General features: G+C 40.6%; 1 protein-coding gene across 3 annotated transcripts in view; it reads left to right on the forward strand.

Annotated features, from left to right (window-relative positions):
* The first annotated feature begins 8,831 nt into the window (after positions 1–8,831).
* endog (endonuclease G) overlaps positions 8,832–20,363 on the forward strand; it is a 51,245-nt gene continuing 39,713 nt past the window's right edge. For all 3 annotated transcript variants that reach the window (XR_009655543.1, XR_009655542.1, XM_060932350.1), the window contains exons 1-2: positions 8,832–9,514; positions 18,336–18,445. Coding sequence is in view for 1 of the 3 variants with exons in the window: in XM_060932350.1 (XP_060788333.1) it covers positions 8,999–9,514; positions 18,336–18,445 (626 nt within the window). In the remaining 2 variants the exon portion in view is untranslated. The remainder of the gene's footprint in view (positions 9,515–18,335; positions 18,446–20,363) is intronic.

Consider the following 20,363-nt stretch of genomic DNA (forward strand, 5'->3'; position numbering starts at 1 on the left):
TCTGTGTAATGTCATAGTAGTGTAGTACTATGGTAGTAAAGTCTTTTTGATGACTAATACAACGTTCCGCTGGCGGGATTGTGCATATTATGGGGCTACGACAAGTTAGGTACACACACTGATGACGTCACCTGCGCAACTTTGGTATTGGGCTTCCCCATCCAAAATGTTCACCCCCCGCCCTTCTTAGGTTTTTTTTTTCGGGATTTTTTTTTTGGGGGGGACCGTTTTTTTTTTTCGCGCCCGCGCTCATGCCACCCCCCCGCGATGCCGCCCCGGGCGGCTGCCCGGTCGGCCCGCCCCCAGGACCGCCCCTGTTTACATGCACATAGAGAAAATCGAATTTCTGCCGTTGCTCGACTGAAATCGAAGTTCTAAATGGCATGGAAACACCTTAGCTCGGCTGAAATTGAACCGAACTTGATTTCTTGTAATCGAGCTACGCGACCTAGATTATGCGATTTCTGCCGAGCTACTTAGTGCATGTAAACCCTATCGAGCTACGTAGTCGAGCTACTTACTTCAGCACTGCCCCTTCCGGAAGTGACGAGTGACGAGACCACAAGCGGGAAACACGACAGCCTCGGTTGAAAAAAAAAAAAAACAGCCTCGGTCGGCATGACACTTCACCTTAGCCGCCACTTTATTAGGAACACTTCTGTTCGTACATACAAACTACAAACACTCTTCTTAGAGTTTAGAGTTTATTTTATTTTTAAAAGGGACAGTGTACAAATTAAACATTATCCTTGTGGTAAGGACAGATGTCTGTACCAGGTTATAGCAGTACATGCTAATTTCCGCCTGTAGTCCCTTGGCAGGTGGATGTAATAAAAAGATAAATAAAATGTACAGGAAATGTCATCAAATCTGTCATTAGAGCAATTTGTAGTGATTTAGACCAGTAAAATTTCTTGTGAACACAGAACTGATAACTTTGTTTATACTCTTGAATAGCTCTTCTTCATGACGACAACCGGAAGTGTACCAACATGATGGGGCGTGTAGCGCCACCTGTGGCTCGGGTGCACAATGTACCTCACACAATAGCTCGATTCCCTTGTGTGCATGTAGGATTGGATTTCTCTGGCACCCCTGCTGGGACCCTTTGCTCGATTACCGACAGCAGCTCGATTTGGATGTGCATGTAAACGTACTGAGTATTTCTTTTGCACTCTTGTGTGACTCCATATCCTATCCATGGTTTAAATATATTTTTTTTCATAAGAAATCCACAATATCTTAATTAAAATACACATTTTAGTCGTGTCCCTGGGTTTTCACTCAGTCCTGTTACCCAAACATACCCCATCTGACAAATTTGGAACATTCCATAAATCACATGCTCAACAGGAAGTTACATCAGTTGTGTCTTCTGAAGGCCATGGGAAGACCAAAAGTTAGTTCTCTCATTTACTTTTCTGTATATTTGATGATTTTTTAACTTTGACTGATAAGGTCAATGTCAACATACTGTCCTGTTACTTAAATTATTTCTTAGATGATATTTGTTTATTTTAAAAATACAGATTTTTGGTAAATCACTAGAATGTGCTAAGTGTGGTCATGCTATTAGCGATGACGCCATGTGGCTTAATTCCATGTATTAGCTAATCCTAGGCTAAAAACTCAGTCCTGTTACTTTCAGGCCTGTTACTCATATAAAGAGTATGCAGCCATCTTTGACCTTGTAAAAAGAATAAATAACGTAGCCTGAGGTTGACCAATACACATTTTGAATAGTTAAATGTGTGTTATTATAATCAGTGTTGAAAAGATATAACAAATTAAGTTTAATTTGGGAGTGGTACAACAAGCAAATGACACCCATTCGGTGGAATGCCCCCCCAACTCTCCCCATCTGGCCATTTTGAAAAAAAAAAATCCTTAAATGTTTTTTTCCCAGAATTTAAGTTTAATAAGTAATACTATATATGGTAACTCCAGGCTACAGATTTTAATTCCTAACAAACCCTGAATTCACCAGCATACATTACACCATAGATTGGAGGTGGAGGCGAAGTAGAAAATACAAGTTTTGGTTGATAAAAATATTGAACGGCACAAACCTTACTGCAGTGTCCAGCTTCATGACTCCAAGGGAAGTAGGTTACTCTCAGGGGCAACATCTAACTTCTGATGTAATCTAAAACCTGATTGGTTGAAATTAATTGATGGGAATACAAACTGTCCCAAGTCTCCCCTACACTCCAAAAACAAATATTACAAAAAAAAAAAATCCCTGTATATCCATGGACATATTTAAGGAAGCCTGTCTCCTCCACCATAACAATGATAAGATTTCTCATAATTCTGACTTTCTATTTCATAGTAATGAGATATTAAGTCATAATTTTGAGAACATTTTCTCAGTATGAAATAGTAAGTCATGATACAATAAATCATACTTATTAGATATGTTCTTATTATTATGATATATGACTTCAGTGTTTTAAGTAGTGGAAACAGGTTTCCTACACATTTCTATAATGTTTTTTAACATACAAGTATTTTTTTTTAATTATACAAGAGAATAAACAAAGAATATACAAACAACCAGTTCAAAAATAAAATATTAAAAGAAGGAAAGTCTCATCTCATCTCATTATCTCTAGACGCTCCATCCTTCTACAGGGTCGCAGGCAAGCTGGAGCCTATCCCAGCTGACTATGGGCGAAAGGCGGGGTACACCCTGGACAAGTCGCCAGGTCATCACAGGGCTGACACATAGACACAGACAACCATTCACACTCACATTCACACCTACGGTCAATTTAGAGTCACCAGTTAACCTAACCTGCATGTCTTTGGACTGTGGGGGAAACCGGAGCACCCGGAGGAAACCCACGCGGACACGGGGAGAACATGCAAACTCCGCACAGAAAGGCCCTCGCCGGCCCTGGGGCTCGAACCTAGGACCTTCTTGCTGTGAGGCGACAGCGCTAACCACTACACCACCGTGCCGCCCCAAGAAGGAAAGTATAAGAAAGAATATTTCAATAGAGAGAAAAAAGTAAATAAAATGGTTTAAGTGACAGACATCTTCAGTGAAAACATTCTGAATAGAATTTGATAACAGATAAACTTTTATTTTTAAAAAATATATTTTAGAGACTCTAAATAATATTTTATTTCAATTAAAAATAACTTAAATGATGGAGTTGTTTTTGATATTTTGGCCTTGTGGATATGAAATTTTCCGAACAAAATAAAAAGGTTTACAATGTGACATACAAATAGTTTTATCTTTATTGAGAATAACAGCAACAAAATACAAATACAGTTATTAATACACACACAAACAACAAACCAAGAGCCGGGGGAGTTTTCAAATTAAGACATTAAATAATGAGCACAAATGAAAAGTTTTAGCAGCTTTCTTGTTTTTAAGAGTCAGAGATGATTTTTATATACTGTTCAGTTTCCTTTTCAAAGGCTATAAATGAAGGCTTTGAACGACTAAACTTGGCTTTATGAATATGGTATTTTCCTAAAATGATCAACAAATTTATTATATATGACTCTTTCTGTTTTTTGCCTTTGTTGTTATGGAAACCAAACAGTACATATTTCCAACACAGAGAAAAATCAGAGTCAAACTTGGCTGTAATGCACCGGCCTATTTCTGTCCAGAATGTGATAGGAAAGGGACATTGCCAGAACAAGTGCGTTATTGTTTCCGGGTCCGTCTCACACAATGAACAGTCCATACAAATGTCTCTCTTAACCTTAGCATATAATGCTTGGCAGGACAGTCTCTATGAATCAGTTTCAAAGAAGAAGAAACCTTTATTTGTCACATGCACACTTCGAGCACAGTGAGATTTATCCTCTGCATTTAACCCATCTGAAGCAGTGAACACACACACACAGCAGTGGGCAGCCACACTACAGTGCCTAGGGAACAGTCAGGGGTTAAGTACCTTGCTCAAGGGCACTTCAGCCCAAGGTCACCCCATGTTAACCTAATTGCATGTCTTTGAACTGTGGAGGAAACCCACGCAGACACGGGGAGAACATGCAAACTCCACACAGAAAGGCCCTGGCCGGCCACTGGGCTCAAACCCAGAACCTTCTTGCTGTGAAGCGACAGTGCTAACCACTACACCAAAGACACTTCCTTACTTTGTTTGTAAGGAAGTATCTGTATGGGAGGTTCCACACACTGCTCCAGTTCAGGTCAGCAACAAGACCAGTCCAGTACTAAACCACAGAGAGGGTAGTGGTGATATCTGTCTGGAATAATGCACGAATATTGCGATTATTGTTCTTGGATGTGAGAAGCATCCATGAACCACTGAGTCATTTTACAGAGATGGTAAACAAACCGGTTTTCCAGCCCCTCTGAGAAGAGTTAGGATACCAGAGGGAATGGCATCCATCCGTCCATTATCTGTAACCGCTTTATCCTGTTCTACAGGGTCGCAGGCAAGCTGGAGCCTATCCCAGCTGATTATGGGCGAGAGGCGGGGTACACCTTGGACAAGTCGCCAGATCATCACAGGGCTGACATATAGAGACAAACAACCATTCACCCTCACGTTCACACCTACGGTCAATTTAGAGTCACCAGTTAACCTAATCTGCATGTCTTGGGGCTGTGGGGGAAACCGGAGCACCAGGAGGAAACCCACGCAGACACGGGGAGAACATGCAAACTCCACACAGAAAGGCCCTCGTCGGCCGCTGGGCTCGAACCCAAGACCTTCTTGCTGTGAGGCGACAGCGCTAACCACTACACCACCGTGCTGCCTGGAATTGCATCCATTACAAAGGCAAACTCTTTTGGGGTAACAGGAATACCAAATGTTTGGAGGAATACATACAAAGTAGTTATAGCAGTTTAAGAAACTACTAGGTGACGTCATAACCATGCGACAGCACTCGCAGAGGTTAACCTGTGGTTGTGTTCAGGTCTAGATCAAATGAGTTGATAGATAAGATTATAACACTAATTTTAACAGCTATTAAGACACTTTATTTCATGAGTAAACAGGTTGTCAAGGTGAAGGATGCAGCAAGTGTTTTGTTCCCAAGTTTTTTTTTTTTTTAATTAGATCAAATCAAGTATACAAACAGTATATAATACAATAACATTGGTGGAACTACGCCAGGGGGATGTACATAAAATAAATAAACAAAAAAACAAAAACAGATCATAAAAACAAACTGTGTAGCACAAAAAGTGTTTGTGTTTTGACAGCCTTATTATTGCTGCTAGAAATTGTGGTTGCATACTGTTTAATGTCTATACTAAGTCCTGTAAAATTAGTTTTTTTATTCTGAAATTTAGACTTATGAATGTAGTATTTCGTCAATATTATTGTTCCCAAGTAGTTTTTTGTTTTTTTTTCTTCCCAAGTAGTTATGGCACTTTCAGAAACGACTGTGACGTCATAATCCTGCGACAGCACTCGCAGAGGTGAACCAGCTTAATGTTGTCGTGTTCAGGTCTAGATCAAATGTCTAATTTTCATAAACAGATTCTTCATTTTTGGAAAGTTATATTTACCCACAATTTTTCTCCTCATAGTTCAACTTTATGGAACAGCAGAGTAATCACAATAAACAGGAAATCAGTCTTCAAAAGTAATTGGTTTGAAAGAGGCATTATATTTGTAACTGATTTAATGGATTGTAATGGTATCATTTTAAGTTACACAGACTTTGTAGAAAAATATAACTTAAATTATACTCAAAGATAACATAAAATACGTAATGTGATTCCTTTACCTTTGATCCAGTTGATTCACAATTATTTAGTATACAATAATCCTTTAACAGTACTACCAAATCTATTGATTGGAGAATACAATCTGACTGATAAAAAATGTAATAATAAGTTCATTAGTAATGTTTTGAAATCCAAAATGTTTCATGATTATTGCAGAGGGATAACTGGGCAGGGTTCTAATTTGATAACTTCGGGCACTTTAAACAAAGCATATTCAAAATTTATGAAATGGCCTATTTTGCCTAAAGTTAAAGAAATGCATTTTAAAATCATGAATAAGATTTATCCTGTGGCAGAGCTTCTTAAAAAAATATTTAATTTTGAGGTGGATCAGTGTTCCTTCTGCAATAATGACGATGAAACATTGGAGCATTTGTTTTATTTATGTCCTGTATCTCATTGTTTTTGGTCAGATATATACCGTATATAAAAAAAAAATTGTGTATCACTTAAAATTAATGATGTTCCATCCTTTGAATTATATCATATTATTTTCTATAATTTGCCCTCTTCTGTCTCAGACATTATTAACATAATTTTATTAAGGGGTAAATATCATATTCACTGTGCAAAATGGAGAAACTGTAAGCCCTCCTTTCCTGGATTTATTAATGACTTTAAAATGTTTTTTTTTTTTTTGTCTCTCAAAAAAATAGACTGCAAAATTGCAAGAAAAACAAGGATAGACATTGCTCGTTATTTGTTATTGTAATTTATGAATCCTTTTCCTTTTTGTGTCTCTGCTCCGTTATGTGTTCATTTAAATGCCTAATTTAAAATGTAATTTACATGCACTTTATTTGTTATTGTATTTTTCCCCCTTACATGAATCCCCTAATCTTTAATTTTAATCCATATCCTCCCTGAGAGTTTGTATTTTTCCACTGTTTAATGAATAAAAAAGGTCTAGATCAAATGAGCTGATAGATAAGATTATACCACTAATTTTAACAGCTATTAAGACACTTTATTTCATGAGTAAACAGGTTGTAAAAGTGAAGAATGCAGCAGGTGTTTTGTTCCCAAGTAGTTTTTTTCCTTTTCTCTTTTAAACTTTATTAAATACAATTAAACAGAGCGAAATCAAGAGCAAAATACAGGTATGAACAAGACATTCCAAGAACAGACTTATGTATACAGTGCCTTGCAAAAGTATTCATACCCCTTGAACTTTTTCACATTTTTCCACCTTACAACCACGAACTTAAAAGTTTTTTATTGAGATTTTATGTGATAGACCAACACAGAGTAGCATATAATTGTGAAGTGAAACGAAAATCATAAATGGTCTTCAAAATTTTAAACAAATAACAGTTAACATATATATCATTCTTAAATCTTGATAAATATTGTTTTGCAGGGTAGAATTTGTGTATCAATTTAAATGAGATCTCTTTGACTTTGTTTGATAGAAAAAATCTTTGTGGTAACGTCCAAACTTTTTTCCATTCAATATCAGACACAAAATTGGCCCAATAAAATGATGCTGGTGGGACAGAGACTAGGCCATCCTGAAACATGGCTCTTACTTTAGGGTTAAGCTTACCAGATGAAAAACAAACCCTACCAAGAAAAGACTGTGATACATCAGGAGGATTGAATGATAAGGGAGGAGAGCTGTAAGAGCCCCTGAATAACATAAAAAACACTAAAAATTCTCTAGGTGTTCTTGGTACATTATATTTCATAAGAGTTCCCAAGTAGTTATAGCACTTTCAGAAACGACAACGTGACGCCATAATCCTGCGACAGCACTCGCAGAGGTTAACCGGCTTAATGAGCTGATAGATAATATTATAACACTAATTTTAACAGCTATTAAGACACTATTTCATGAGTAAACAGGTTGTAAAAGTGAAAGATGCAGCAGGTGTTTTGTTCCCAAGTAGTTATGGCACTTTCAGAAACGACAACGTGACGTCATAACCCTGCGACAGCACTCGGAGAGGTTTTTTTGTTTGTTTGTTTTCTTTTCCATTTTACATATTTCCACGCTTATGGGTACTGAAATGGGGACATGAACTTATTCACCTAAAACCATTTCTTTTTTTACCATCAGGTCACAAAACATGTAATCTTTAATGAATGATATGTTAAAAGATAACTTTAATTTTCTGAGATGTAATAAAAACATATTTATATGCCAAAGTCAAGCCTATGAGTTCCAAAATGATGTCTGTTACATTACTTCTGTTACGATTGTCCATCTCGCGTCTGTTACAAATTAATTACAATCTAGCTCTATACCATGTTAATCTTATTGAAAGAATGTGTATGTTTATTCTACTACACATGTTTATTAATTATATTTGCTAAAACATCACCTTCCTATGTTTCAAAAAGTAATTCTACATTGTTAAAATTGAGAATATATATGTCCACAACACTTCTGTTACGTTCTGACTTTGGCATATAAATATGTTTTTATTACATCTCAGAAAATTAAAGTTATCTTTTAACATATCATTCATTAAAGATTACATGTTTTGTGACCTGATGGTAAAAAAAAAGAAATGGTTTTAGGTGAATTTTTAAAAATAAGTTAATGTCCCCATTTCAGTACCCATAAGCGTGGAATCACTCATATGTATTTGATAAGTTTTCTTTTCAGATTATATTTTCAGAGGAGGTGTGATTTTATGTTGTAATATAAAATAATTCCGTTTATGTTTGAATTTAATAATAATAAAAAAAAAAACCTCGGAGAGGTTAACCGGCTTAATGTTGTGTTCAGGTCGAGATCAAATGAGCTGATAGATAAGATTATAACACTGATTTTAACAGCTATTAAGACGCTTTATTTCATGAGTAAACAGGTTGTAAAAGTGAAAGATGCAGCAGGTGTTTTGTTCCCAGGTTGTTATGGCACTTTCATTAACGACAACGTGACGCCATAATCCTGCGACAGCACTCGCAGAGGTTAACCGGCTTAATGTTGTTGTGTTCAGGTCTAGATCAAATGAGCTGATAGATAAGATTATAACACTGATTTTAACAGCTATTAAGACACTTTATTTCATGAGTAAACAGGTTGTAAAAGTGAAAGATGCAGCAGGTGTTTTGTTCCCAGGTAGTTATGGCACTTTCAGAAACGACAACGTGACGTCATAACCCTGCGACAGCACTCGGAGAGGTTAACCGGCTTAATGTTGTGTTCAGGTCGAGATCAAATGAGTTGATAGATAAGATTATAACACTCATTTTAACAGCTATTAAGACACTTTATTTCATGAGTAAACAGACTGCAGGCTGTAAAGGTGAAGGATGCAGCGGGTGTTTTGTTCCCGGTGGGTTATTTCCGGTGTGTCCTTGGCAGTCGGTGTCGCTCTGAGCAGCGCTTCGAACCGCTTTGGTCCTGAAGATGAGCTCCTCCGGAGAGTCCCGGTCATCCTGATGCCCAGCGTCAGCGCAGAGTCTGAAGTCATCCCGTACCAGTATGGCCAGTTAACCCCGAGCAAATCCACAGCAGCGGTGAAGTACGGCTTCCCGTCTCTGTCTCAGATCAGATCCCGGGAGTCTTACGTGAGCTGTTATGACCCGCGGAACAAAACTCCAGTCTGGGTGATCGAGCAGCTCAGTGCGGACACACTGTGCGGAACATCCGACCGGAAGCTGTGCGACTTTAAGGAGGATGACTCGGTGCATGTGTACCACCGAGCAGCGAACAGCGACTACAAGGGTAGTGGCTTTGACAGGGGACACCTGGCTGCTGCTGCCAATCATAAATGGAGCCAGAAGGCCATGGATGACACTTTCTACCTCAGCAACGTGGCACCACAGGTCCTGCCTGATCCACTCACTGTTCAGGGCAATACTGATCAGCTCTGGGGCGGTGTAGTGGTTAGAAAGAAAGCACTTGTGAAATTCCTCTCTGCATTTAACCCAGCTGAAGCAGTTAACACACACACATACCCAGAGCAGTGGGCAGCCATGCTAACAGCGCCCGGGGAGTTCAGTGCCTCGCTCAAGGGCACCTCAGCCCAAAGCCATCCCGTATTAACCTAACCTAACCACATGCCTTTGGACTGAGGAAAGGCTGCTAGGCTCGAACCCAGAACCTTCTTGCTGTGAGGCGACCGTGCTAACCACTTACACCATCGTGCCGCCAAGCATGCGTACAGCAATTCCAATTATACAAGTTTACCAGATGTGATATAAATGATTGGTTTTTCTGTAACGTTCAACAATAATCCACAAAGTTTACGAAATGTAATATTTGAATTTATTTTTTTTCACTGTCCAAATCCTGCGCTCTGATTGGCTGGCGAGCCGGTCCGTATACTACAGTACGGAACCCGGTTACGGACCTCTGGCGACTCGCTCGTTCACAACAACAACAAACATAGTAGCATTTTTTTGTCAACATTTATCTTTTTTTATATAAGATTTATTTATAAGATTATCAAAAATCTTATAAATTTTTGCCAGCATTTCTCAGGAGAATAGCATTAATTTTACAGCATGGATAGCGATAACGAGAGTCTTCACAGCGAAAGCGAGTTTTACTACCCTGAGGAAGAAGAAATAAAAGAAAACATTTCAGGAGAAAGCTAAAAAAACTCTAACTGTTGCTAACGCCGAGCAAAAACATGGCTGAATCCTGAATGACTCAATTTTATATAAATAGGGGAGAAAATGTAGTTTTATTTCCTGCCATGGAAGTGCACTTGTATACCGAGGAGGAAGCCATTTGCATTACAGCTGTGAATGAGGATTCAAAATGGCGGCTCAGCCTGGTTTTCCCTTTCGGGCGCTCACGTTTTCTGTTAGAATTTAGTAAAGAAAAAAATAAATATATTATTTACCAGCTTAAGGTCGGTCCGTATGGTGAAATACCGTGACCTCGGCCTTGAATACTGACCTTGACCCAGAGGGCCTCGCTCAGTACTTTCAAGACCTCGGTCACGGTATTTCACCATACGGACCTCCCAGCTGGCAAATAACACATATATATATATATATATATATATATATATATATATATATATATATATACTGAAATTGAATCTTAAACCTTCACTATTTTGGTTTTTTTTTGTTTATTTTCTGTGAAAATGTATATAACACAGACTGATTTTTATAATTAGCGTTATGGGCCAACTGATCCAAGAGCAGGTGTCATGCTGGACACAGTCCTGAAACCTCTGCATATCAAACTGGAGTTGATGTATTTTCTGAATGTTTAACAGGTAGCATTGCTGCATCCAGGGTGCCGGATTTGATCCTGAGCTTAGTTTATGGTTTGTGCGGAGATTCCCATGTTCTTCTCTCTGTTAGCCCTTTTCCACCAAATCAGTTCCAGGGCTGGTTCGGGGCCAGTGCTTAGTTTGGAACCAGGTTTTCTGTTTCCACTGACAAAGAACTGGCTCTGGGCCAGAAAAACCGGTTCCAGGCTAGCACCAGCTCTTTGCTGGGCCAGAGGAAAGAACTGCTTACGTCAGCGGGGGAGGCGGAGTTGTTAAGACCAACAACAATAGCAAGATCGCGAGAGGGTGCCATTTTTAAATAAGCGACGAGATATCATGGATGCAGTAAAGCAGCAGTCATCCACTGTTGTTGTTGCTGCTGCTTCTTCTTCTTCTCCGTGTTATTGTTGCTTCGATGTTCGCGCCAAGGTTTATGCAAATGCAGTGACGTAACTGACGTATACAGTGACGTAATGACGTGGCTCCCCTTAGCACCCTGAGCTATGGAAAAGCAAACTGGTTCTCAGCTGGTTTGCAAGTTGAACAAGTTGTGAACCAGCACCGGCCCCAAACCAGCCCTGGAACTGATTTGGTGGAAAAGGGGTATCAGTGGAGATGGGTTTCCTCTGGGGTCTTGGGTTTACTCCTGTCTCATCTCATCTCATCTCATTATCTCATTCCTCATTATCTCTAGCCGCTTTATCCTTCTACAGGGTCGCAGGCAAGCTGGAGCCTATCCCAGCTGACTACGGGCGAAAGGCGGGGTACACCCTGGACAAGTTGCCAGGTCATCACAGGGCTGACACATAGACACAGACAACCATTCACACTCACATTCACACCTACGGTCAATTTAGAGTCACCAGTTAACCTAACCTGCATGTCTTTGGACTGTGGGGGAAACCGGAGCACCCGGAGGAAACACATGCGGACACGGGGAGAACATGCAAACTCCACACAGAAAGGCCCTCGCTGGCCATGGGGCTCGAACCCAGGACCTTCTTGCTGTGAGGCGACAGCGCTAACCACTACACCACCGTGCCGCCCCAGTTTACTCCTGTCTCAAAAAAAAAAAAAGCCAGAATGTGGACCAGCTGCTTGAAATTGCCTCTCGGTGTGTATCATACATCATGTCCTGCAATTGACTAGTTTCCATCCTGTGTGTATTCCCACCCTCAGGCTCAGAGTTCCTGGGATTGCCTCCAGTTCCACTGCAACACTGACAGGATAAAGCAGTTACTGAGGTTCTGGGTTCGAATCCAGTGGCCGACAAGGGTCTTTCCATATGGAGTTTGCATGTTCTCTCTGGGTTTCCTTCAGTTTCCCTCACAATCCAAAGACACGCAGTTAGACTACTCTGAACTGCCTACTCTAAATTGTCCATTAATCAAGCTTGGAAAGGGATGGGCAGGGGCGTAGCTTGGATTTTTCATAGGTGGGGTCACACACTGACTGGCAGCCTGAGTACATACCTGCAGGTTTGTAAATGAAAAAATACATGTCAGACAACGATTAGGCCAAATCAGCCTATCCAATTTTGTTGTTCAAAACTGCTGTTAAAATAAAGATGGTGAAAATGACTACAGTGCCTCTCAAAAACGCTCTTAAAACTGTCGAAAGGAGGACGTCCTGTATCTTCTAACATGAAACGTTTCCATAACACAGCCGTATGAGAGAGCTGCAGTGGTCTTTTGCGGATACTTGACAAGCTACGGAACACCGCCGAGAGCGGTAGGTGCTTCATAATCTTCAAGATTATTTCATCTGGCAAATCAAGAAAGCGTACATCGACCAAAAAGAATGGTTGAGTTGACTGACCGTACTAATGTTTTGGGCTAATTCTATCAAACCAAACAACAGCGACCATAGCATAAGCAAACCAAGCTCACTGCCACTTGGGCCGGTGTTTCTTGGTCTGCCGAAGGCGATGATGTATCTTGTTTTGAGTCTGTTTTATCATTAAAAAAAAATTGACTTAGTACTAGAATAGAACTACGAAAAATATGTAACAAAAAATTACCATTGCTAGCTTTAGGTGGCTTAAAAAATGGCTCTTCCATTATCGCTGTTTCTTCCACGTTTTCTTGATGATGTGTTCTAGAAACGGCACTAAAACTTAGCTTCGAAGCCACAAAATGCAACTTTGATGGAAAAAATATATTATAAATTGCTTACCTCTCTTCACGTCGAAAGAAGGAGGGAAGTTTTGCTCGTTTTTGACATGGCGAATTATTAACACAAGAGGAAATACTCGTAATTCGTAACTAAAAAGACTGCAGCTACACTGGCAGCTTGACCATGCTTTCTAGTGCGATCGTGTTGCGCTTGCGCAGAACTGGGTTTTCGCGCCCAAACCACAGGAAGTCCATACAAGGTTATAGAAACCCTAATGAGGCTGAGGTGACAATCTAGTTTAAAAAAAATGTTAGAAAAGCGCCCACTGTAATTTTTCTAATATTCTTATGCAGCTGTTGGAAAAAATGTATGGTCCAACAAGGGGTGTGTGTGTCACGGGCACCCCAGGACCCCCCTCCCCCACAAGCTATGCCCCTGATGGGCTCTGCCAAGTTTAAATGCCCTCGGCACACCAATGATGGACTGTCTAACGTGTCATCGGTGGTGCCTAGGGTTGCAAAATTCCGGGAATTTTCAAAGTTGGAAACTTTCCATGGGAATTAACGGGAATTTATGGGAATTAACAGGAATTATTGGGAATAAACTGGGAATTATCAAAAGTTGAAGGTTGGGAACAAATATAGTTGGTAGAAAAAATATTGTAGCATAATCTTGGCTAAAACTATCAGATTTGATGTGAGTACAGTTGAGTATAATTTGCTATTCCTCAATCACAGGGACATAGCACACTACTTCCTGTAGAGCTATTGAGGCCACACCCCCTACATGCATTGTGCATTCCTCCATCATATGCACAATGATTTCTAGAATTCTGAACTACTAAAGCAGGGGTGGCCAACCAGTCGGAGCCCAAGAGCCACAATTCTTACTGTGTTACGGCAAAGAGCCACATGGGCACACAATTAACCTTCCTTCTGCGCGCGCGGACACACACACAGCCACATTGATGTCACACTCCAACTTAACCAATGCACCACACCAACATGATGATACATTTACTGCAGTACCAAGACCACAGGCCAGTCATTTTCAAGAGTGGCGACTGGTGAAGAAAATTGTAGGTGGGGCACAAAGGCAGACATTGTTTACATGTGGGGATTCCCCCCATTGGGGGGGTTCCGGGGGGCCTCCCCCGAAAAATTTTGGATTTCTTAGATGCAATTTCCTGTATTCTAGTGCATTTTGGAGTTACCTGTTTAACATCGAAAATGCAAAAGCCATTTTGATTCAGCTTGAATTCTCAATTGCATGACCTGCACAAGACCTGCATTCAAATAAATAATGGCCCTTTTCCACTACCCTTTTTCAGCTCACTTCAGCTCGCTTCAGCTCACTTCAGCCCGACACGGCTCGCGTTTCGACTACCAAAAACCAGCACGACTCAGCTCGTTTCAGCCCTGCTTAGCCCCTAAAACTCGCACCGTTTTGGAGTGGGGCTGAAGCGAGCCAAACCGAGCCGAGTGAGGCTGGGGGCGTGAGCAGACACTCCCCTGTGCACTGATTGGTGAGGAGGAGTGTCCTCACATGCCCACACACGCCCCGCGAGCGCGCTGGGATCTGTAAACACCGCAAACCCGGAAGAAGAATAATTACGAATTACGAGAATTTCTGAAGCCTTATGCGCCTCGCCTCATCTATACGCTCTTGCCAGTATCTGTCCGCGTTGTCGGTGACAACAAGCCACAGCACCAAGACCAGCAACACTAACGACTCCATGTCCTCCATGTTTATTGTTTACTATCCGGGTCGTGAGACTGCTGCTTAAAAGATCACTGAATCAGTGACTTACAGAGCATCGTGGACGAGTTCGCGGAGCACAAGGCTCGTCGTATGCCCTTCAAATAATGCGCGCAGTAGGCTATTGATGTTTTATTATGAGCCATGTACAGTATGTCGCCTAATGTTTTTTTGTTTCTGAGTTACATGTTCGTTTGAAGGACTTAATGTACAAAATAACATAGTTGCACCCCGTAGTGTTGAAATTGGTAAACACAGTGCATTCAGTGAGGTTTGCACCGCCCTCCTTTTATTTCTGACTCTTCCTGTCACCGTTGCAACCTCTGAGCGCTCATTCGTATGCCCTTCAAATAATGTGCGCAGTATAGGCTATTGATGTTTTATTATGAGCCATGTACAGTATCCTAATGTTTTTTGTTTCTGAGTTACATGTTCGTTTGAAGGACTTGATGTACTAAATAACATAGTTGCACCCGGTAGTGTTGAAATTGGTAAACACCGCAGTTGCGGACATTTTGTAGCCTAAAATGATGTTATGATAAGCTTTAATAAAATGCCCGGTCATTTGCCCCGCCCCCGGCCCGGCTCTGACTTGTTCCGCCACTGTCACTGATGTCACTGTTTGCGCTGCTTAACGACATCACGTGACGTCCACCCACTTTCGCTAACTCCACCCAATGTGTCCACCCACTTCCAGCCAGCACGGTTCAGCGCGGTTGTAGTCGAAATGCAACTCCAACAGCCCCGCTCAGCTCGACTCAGCACGGCACGGCTCAGCCGCGTTTGTAGTGGAAAAGCGGCATAAGTATTCAAATAAATACAGTCAGTCGGAAAATGGAAATTAAAGTGCTAATTTAATTTCCTCAAACAGTACAAGCTCCATAGGCACTGGGAACAGTGATCAGTGCAAGTGCAAATATAGATAAAATATAATACAATGCTCAAATTTTTGAAAGAAGAACACACGCACACACACAAATTGATAACTGGAAAACAAATGAACAAATACATAATGTATATACACTACATGACAAAAGTTTGGACACACCTTCTCATTCAATGTGTTCTGTGTTCTCATGACTATTTACACTTACAGTATACTCTACTCTCACTCAAGGCATCAAAACTGAATGAGCACTCACCCACTACTCAGGCTTGCGCGCCCAGCGCGTATCCCAAGCCTCAGCAGCAGGGATAGTACAATACTCACACACGCAGTTAGCATCACAAACGGTCACCCGCTACTTCAATGAGAAGGTATGTTCAAACTTTTGGCCTGTAGTGTATCTGAATTCACATCAGCACACATTCACATACTCAAATGTACACACACACACACACAGCAGAATTGCTACTTGTAGGGGAATTTAGCATATCATCTCACGCACCTGCGCATTTGTCATGATGTGAAAATACCGTAATGAAACCAAGCGAAGCACCTTTAATAAAATAACCGTAATTAACTGCAGTGAAGCGAAAACGCACATAAAACCACAAACGAACACCAACTTGGACGTGAAGGTGAGAGCCGCATGACACCAGGCAAAGAGCCGCATGCGGGCCACCTATGTACTAAAGCAACTTTTTTGAGCCCACAACACAGATACAGACTATTGAAGCATTTGAGCCAAAGGACTACATACAGTCAAGTACGTTTTGATGATGATGATGATGATGATATGAGGTAGATGATATTTGATCTACGGTGTTAAAGTTTAACTAGCAAAATCAAAATCTATTGCTTACTGGTAAACCAGATATGCTAAATGTAAGCTAGCTAGCACCATTTAATTAAAGAAGTTAGCTTATCATGGTGCTAGCTACCGCAAAATGTGATGCTGTTTCTTCTGCCTCCTGCTAGACGGTTTTATGTAACGACACAAGATTTCATCAATTTTAAATGTTTTGAAGACCTTTCCATTAGTTCAGCTTGCTATCTACATATTTGCATTTTTTTGTCATCTTATTTAACAGAAAAATGCCACATACGCCATCCAGTGTATGGAAGCAAAATTCCCTAACTAAAGTTTCCATGGAAAGTTTCTGGAAATTTACCGGAAATTTTCTGCCCCTTTGCAACCCTAGTGGTGCCCCTATGGTCCTTGTTGGCTATGGGAAGATGATGATCAGATCTGATCCTGGATTACCCCATGATCTGCATACAGGATTTTAGTGTTGTCCCTACTCTCAACACACCTGATATTCAACTCATTAAAGCCTAGGTCACAACCGGCCGTACATGCTCTTACGGCCGGCCTACGTGCAAAAAACGCAAGAAATGCACGGAGGGCGCGCGTGTGACGTGCTGATTTTCAAGCCGTAGACTGGCCGCAGACCGGCCGCAGAGGTTCTTTGTCATGTCAAACAAACTCTACGGGCGCTTACGTTTTTTTCAGGTTGCAAGACAAACTTAAGGCCAACATGCGTCTTTCTTCATGGACAAAAAAAAAAAAAACGCAGCGATTTGGGGAAACGCCAAAAATCGCACGGCCAAAAAATCGTACGTCCGGTTGTGACCTAGGCTTAAAGGGGAACTGAAGGCAAAATTTTTATCATCAAAGTTCTGTTTATCTCATTTTATAAAATGTCGGAATGCATTTTTGATCGCTATTTTGTCACTGCTATAGCAAGTTATGAGTGTTTGAAATATGCTATGTAATATATCGGTCCATATGTCAAAGCAATGGCCGTAAACGAGATTGGTTTACCTCTGTCCATCCATATCTCTGTCCATCTGAAACACCCTTTTTCTCAGCAACCGCAAATCATAGCCACTTGGTACCAAACTTCAGCTTGGAGTTCTATACCGTGTATACCGTTTTCAGGTCTGTCATACATCGACTTCCTGTTTACCGACTGAATGTATTTATGAAACATATAGCATGGATTTACAAAATTTTCGTAACACTTTTCTCAGCAACTACAAATCACAACTGCTTGATATTTGGTACTGAGCTTCAGCTTGGGGTTCTATACCGTGTATACTGTTTTCAGGTCTGTCGCACATCGACTTCCTGTTTACCAACTGAATGTATTTACGGAACATATAGGGTGGATTTTGACGCTATTTCAAGAAGCAAAATGCTATTTCAAAATGCCAGTTTCCCAGGATGCTATTTGAAATCCCTGGGGAGAGACGCTGCTCTTTACTTACTTGTTTCAGGGTTCATTATTTGTTGAAGTCAACATTCATAATAAGTGTCAGATTCCTTCGATTGCTTGCGTTCTGATATAAGTGAGAGCGGGGGGATACGTAAGTGAGCAGTAGCTCATGGTTGATTTTATTTTAATTCCTGATGTGTTTAATCGACTGGACTGTTGATCACCAGACTGCATCAGTGTTCCAATTTAATATTTTCAAACCAGCGCAAAATGTAAAAGCATCATCGCTTTGTGAAATACTTTGTCCATGTTCAGTCGTTATTTATGCACTTGTATTGTGATTTATTGGGAAGAGTAATTTGCTTTAGAAGTAAAACTAGAAGCTAAAGGCCTAGATGTGTTGGTATGTATTACTAATTTTGATATTTGTCTGATCACAGAATCCTCACCTAAACCAGAACGCGTGGAACAATTTGGAGAAGTACTGCCGCTCTCTTACTAAACACTACAAGAACGTGTACGTGTGCTCGGGGCCGCTTTATCTGCCCAGGTACGCACCAGTTTCTTCTCTTCCCTCAACCCGTCATCACTGCTTTCTGATTAATGACTTGAAAATGCAGATGTGTCAACACTAGGACATGGATTCACACTCAATGCTTGAAAAGATGATAGAACGGAGGTGTAGTCACGTTGACTATGCTTCACGCTGTGGATAACTGACTCATGTTCTGATGTGAGTGACGACTAAAATGATTCAAAATTCATGTCAAGAAAGTTGATCAAATTGACTGGTTTAAACTGAACTGATAGAGACGCGCCCATAAAAGAATTGGAGCTTCCTCAGGAAAAAAAAAAAACTATTGAAAAACATGAGCAGTGGTTTTCTAAATTTACTTTGACTTGTATTTCATTGTAGACAGAATGAACCCAAGATATTTCATGTTCTGTCTGGTCAACTTCATTTCACTTGTTAATATACATCCGTTCCTGTGTTTCAGGCCTGCGACACATTCCAAAAAAAGTTTTATGCCTGGGACAATTTGGGTCTAGTCATGAGGAAAAACAATTAAATAATGATGTGATGTCAGCAGCTGATTGCAAACATGATTTAGTACAAAATCCGTATCTAGGAAAGGGCTAGTCTTTAGGGAGCAAAGATGGTTGAGGATCTTTAGTTTGTCAACAAATACGAAGAAAGATATTGAAATGTTAAAAAAAAAATGTTCGTCAAAGAAAAATATGAAGGGATTTGGATATTTCACCCTCTATGGTGCATAAAACCTTGAAACGATTCAAGGAATCTGAAGGAATTTCCGTGTGTAAAGGGCAAGGGCTCAAGCCTAAGCTGAACACCCGTGATCTCCGATCCCTCAGACGGCACTGCATCAAGAACCGTCATTCATCTATAGCTGATAGAACCACCTGGGCTCGGGATTACTTTGGCAAACACCACAATACAGAGTTACATCCACAAATGCCAGTTAAAACTTTACTGTGCAAAAAGGAAACCTTGTATTAACTGTGTCCAGAAGCTCTGTCGACTTCTCTGGGCTCGGAGGCATCTGGGATGGACCATCACACAGTGGAAACTTCTATTGTGGTCAGACAAATCAATATTCCAGGTCTTTTTTTTTTTTTTGTAAGAAATGGACACCATGTACTCCAGACCAAAGACGAAAAGGACCGTCCAAAACCCAGGGTGTGTCATGGCATGGGGTTGTGTCAGTGCCCTTGGCAAAGGTAACTTACACTTCTGTGATGGAGCATTAATGCAGAAAAGTACACTGAGATTTTGGAGCAACATATGCTGCCTTCAAGATGACATCTTTACCAGGGAGATTTCAGCAAGACCACATTCTGCACACATTACAAAGGCATGGCTGTGGAAGAAGAGGGTGCCTGTCCTTTCTGTCCCCAATAGAGAATGTGTGGCGAATTTTGAAATATGAAAAATATGACAACGACGACTCTGCACACCTTAAGACCTGTTTAAAGGAAGACTGGGACAAAATAACACCTGAAACGCTTCATCACTTGGTGTCTTTTGGGGGAAAAAACTAACGTTCATGAAGTAAAATATCAAATAATGTGCTGCTGTATTGTTTTGAGTGTAATACAGGTTAAAGATTATTTACAATACAATAATTTTCAGTTTTAATTTCAATTTCAACATACTGTCCCAACTTTTTCTCATTGGGGGTTGTATGTATGGACATGCATGGAATTATATGCATTTTGAGTATATGTAATTATTATTTATACCGCCACTCCAAGGGGGGGGGGGGGATATACTGGTTTACCTCTGTTTGTCCGAAACACCCTTTTTCTCAGCAACCACAAATCATAGTCACTTGGTACCAAACTTCAGCTTGGGGTTCTATACCGTGTATACCGTTTTCAGGTCTGTCGCACATCGACTTCCTGTTTACCGACTGAATGAATTTACGAAACATATGAAAATTTTGTAA

This window comes from Neoarius graeffei, chromosome 10, assembly GCF_027579695.1.
Source record: "Neoarius graeffei isolate fNeoGra1 chromosome 10, fNeoGra1.pri, whole genome shotgun sequence".
Lineage (NCBI taxonomy): Eukaryota > Metazoa > Chordata > Actinopteri > Siluriformes > Ariidae > Neoarius > Neoarius graeffei.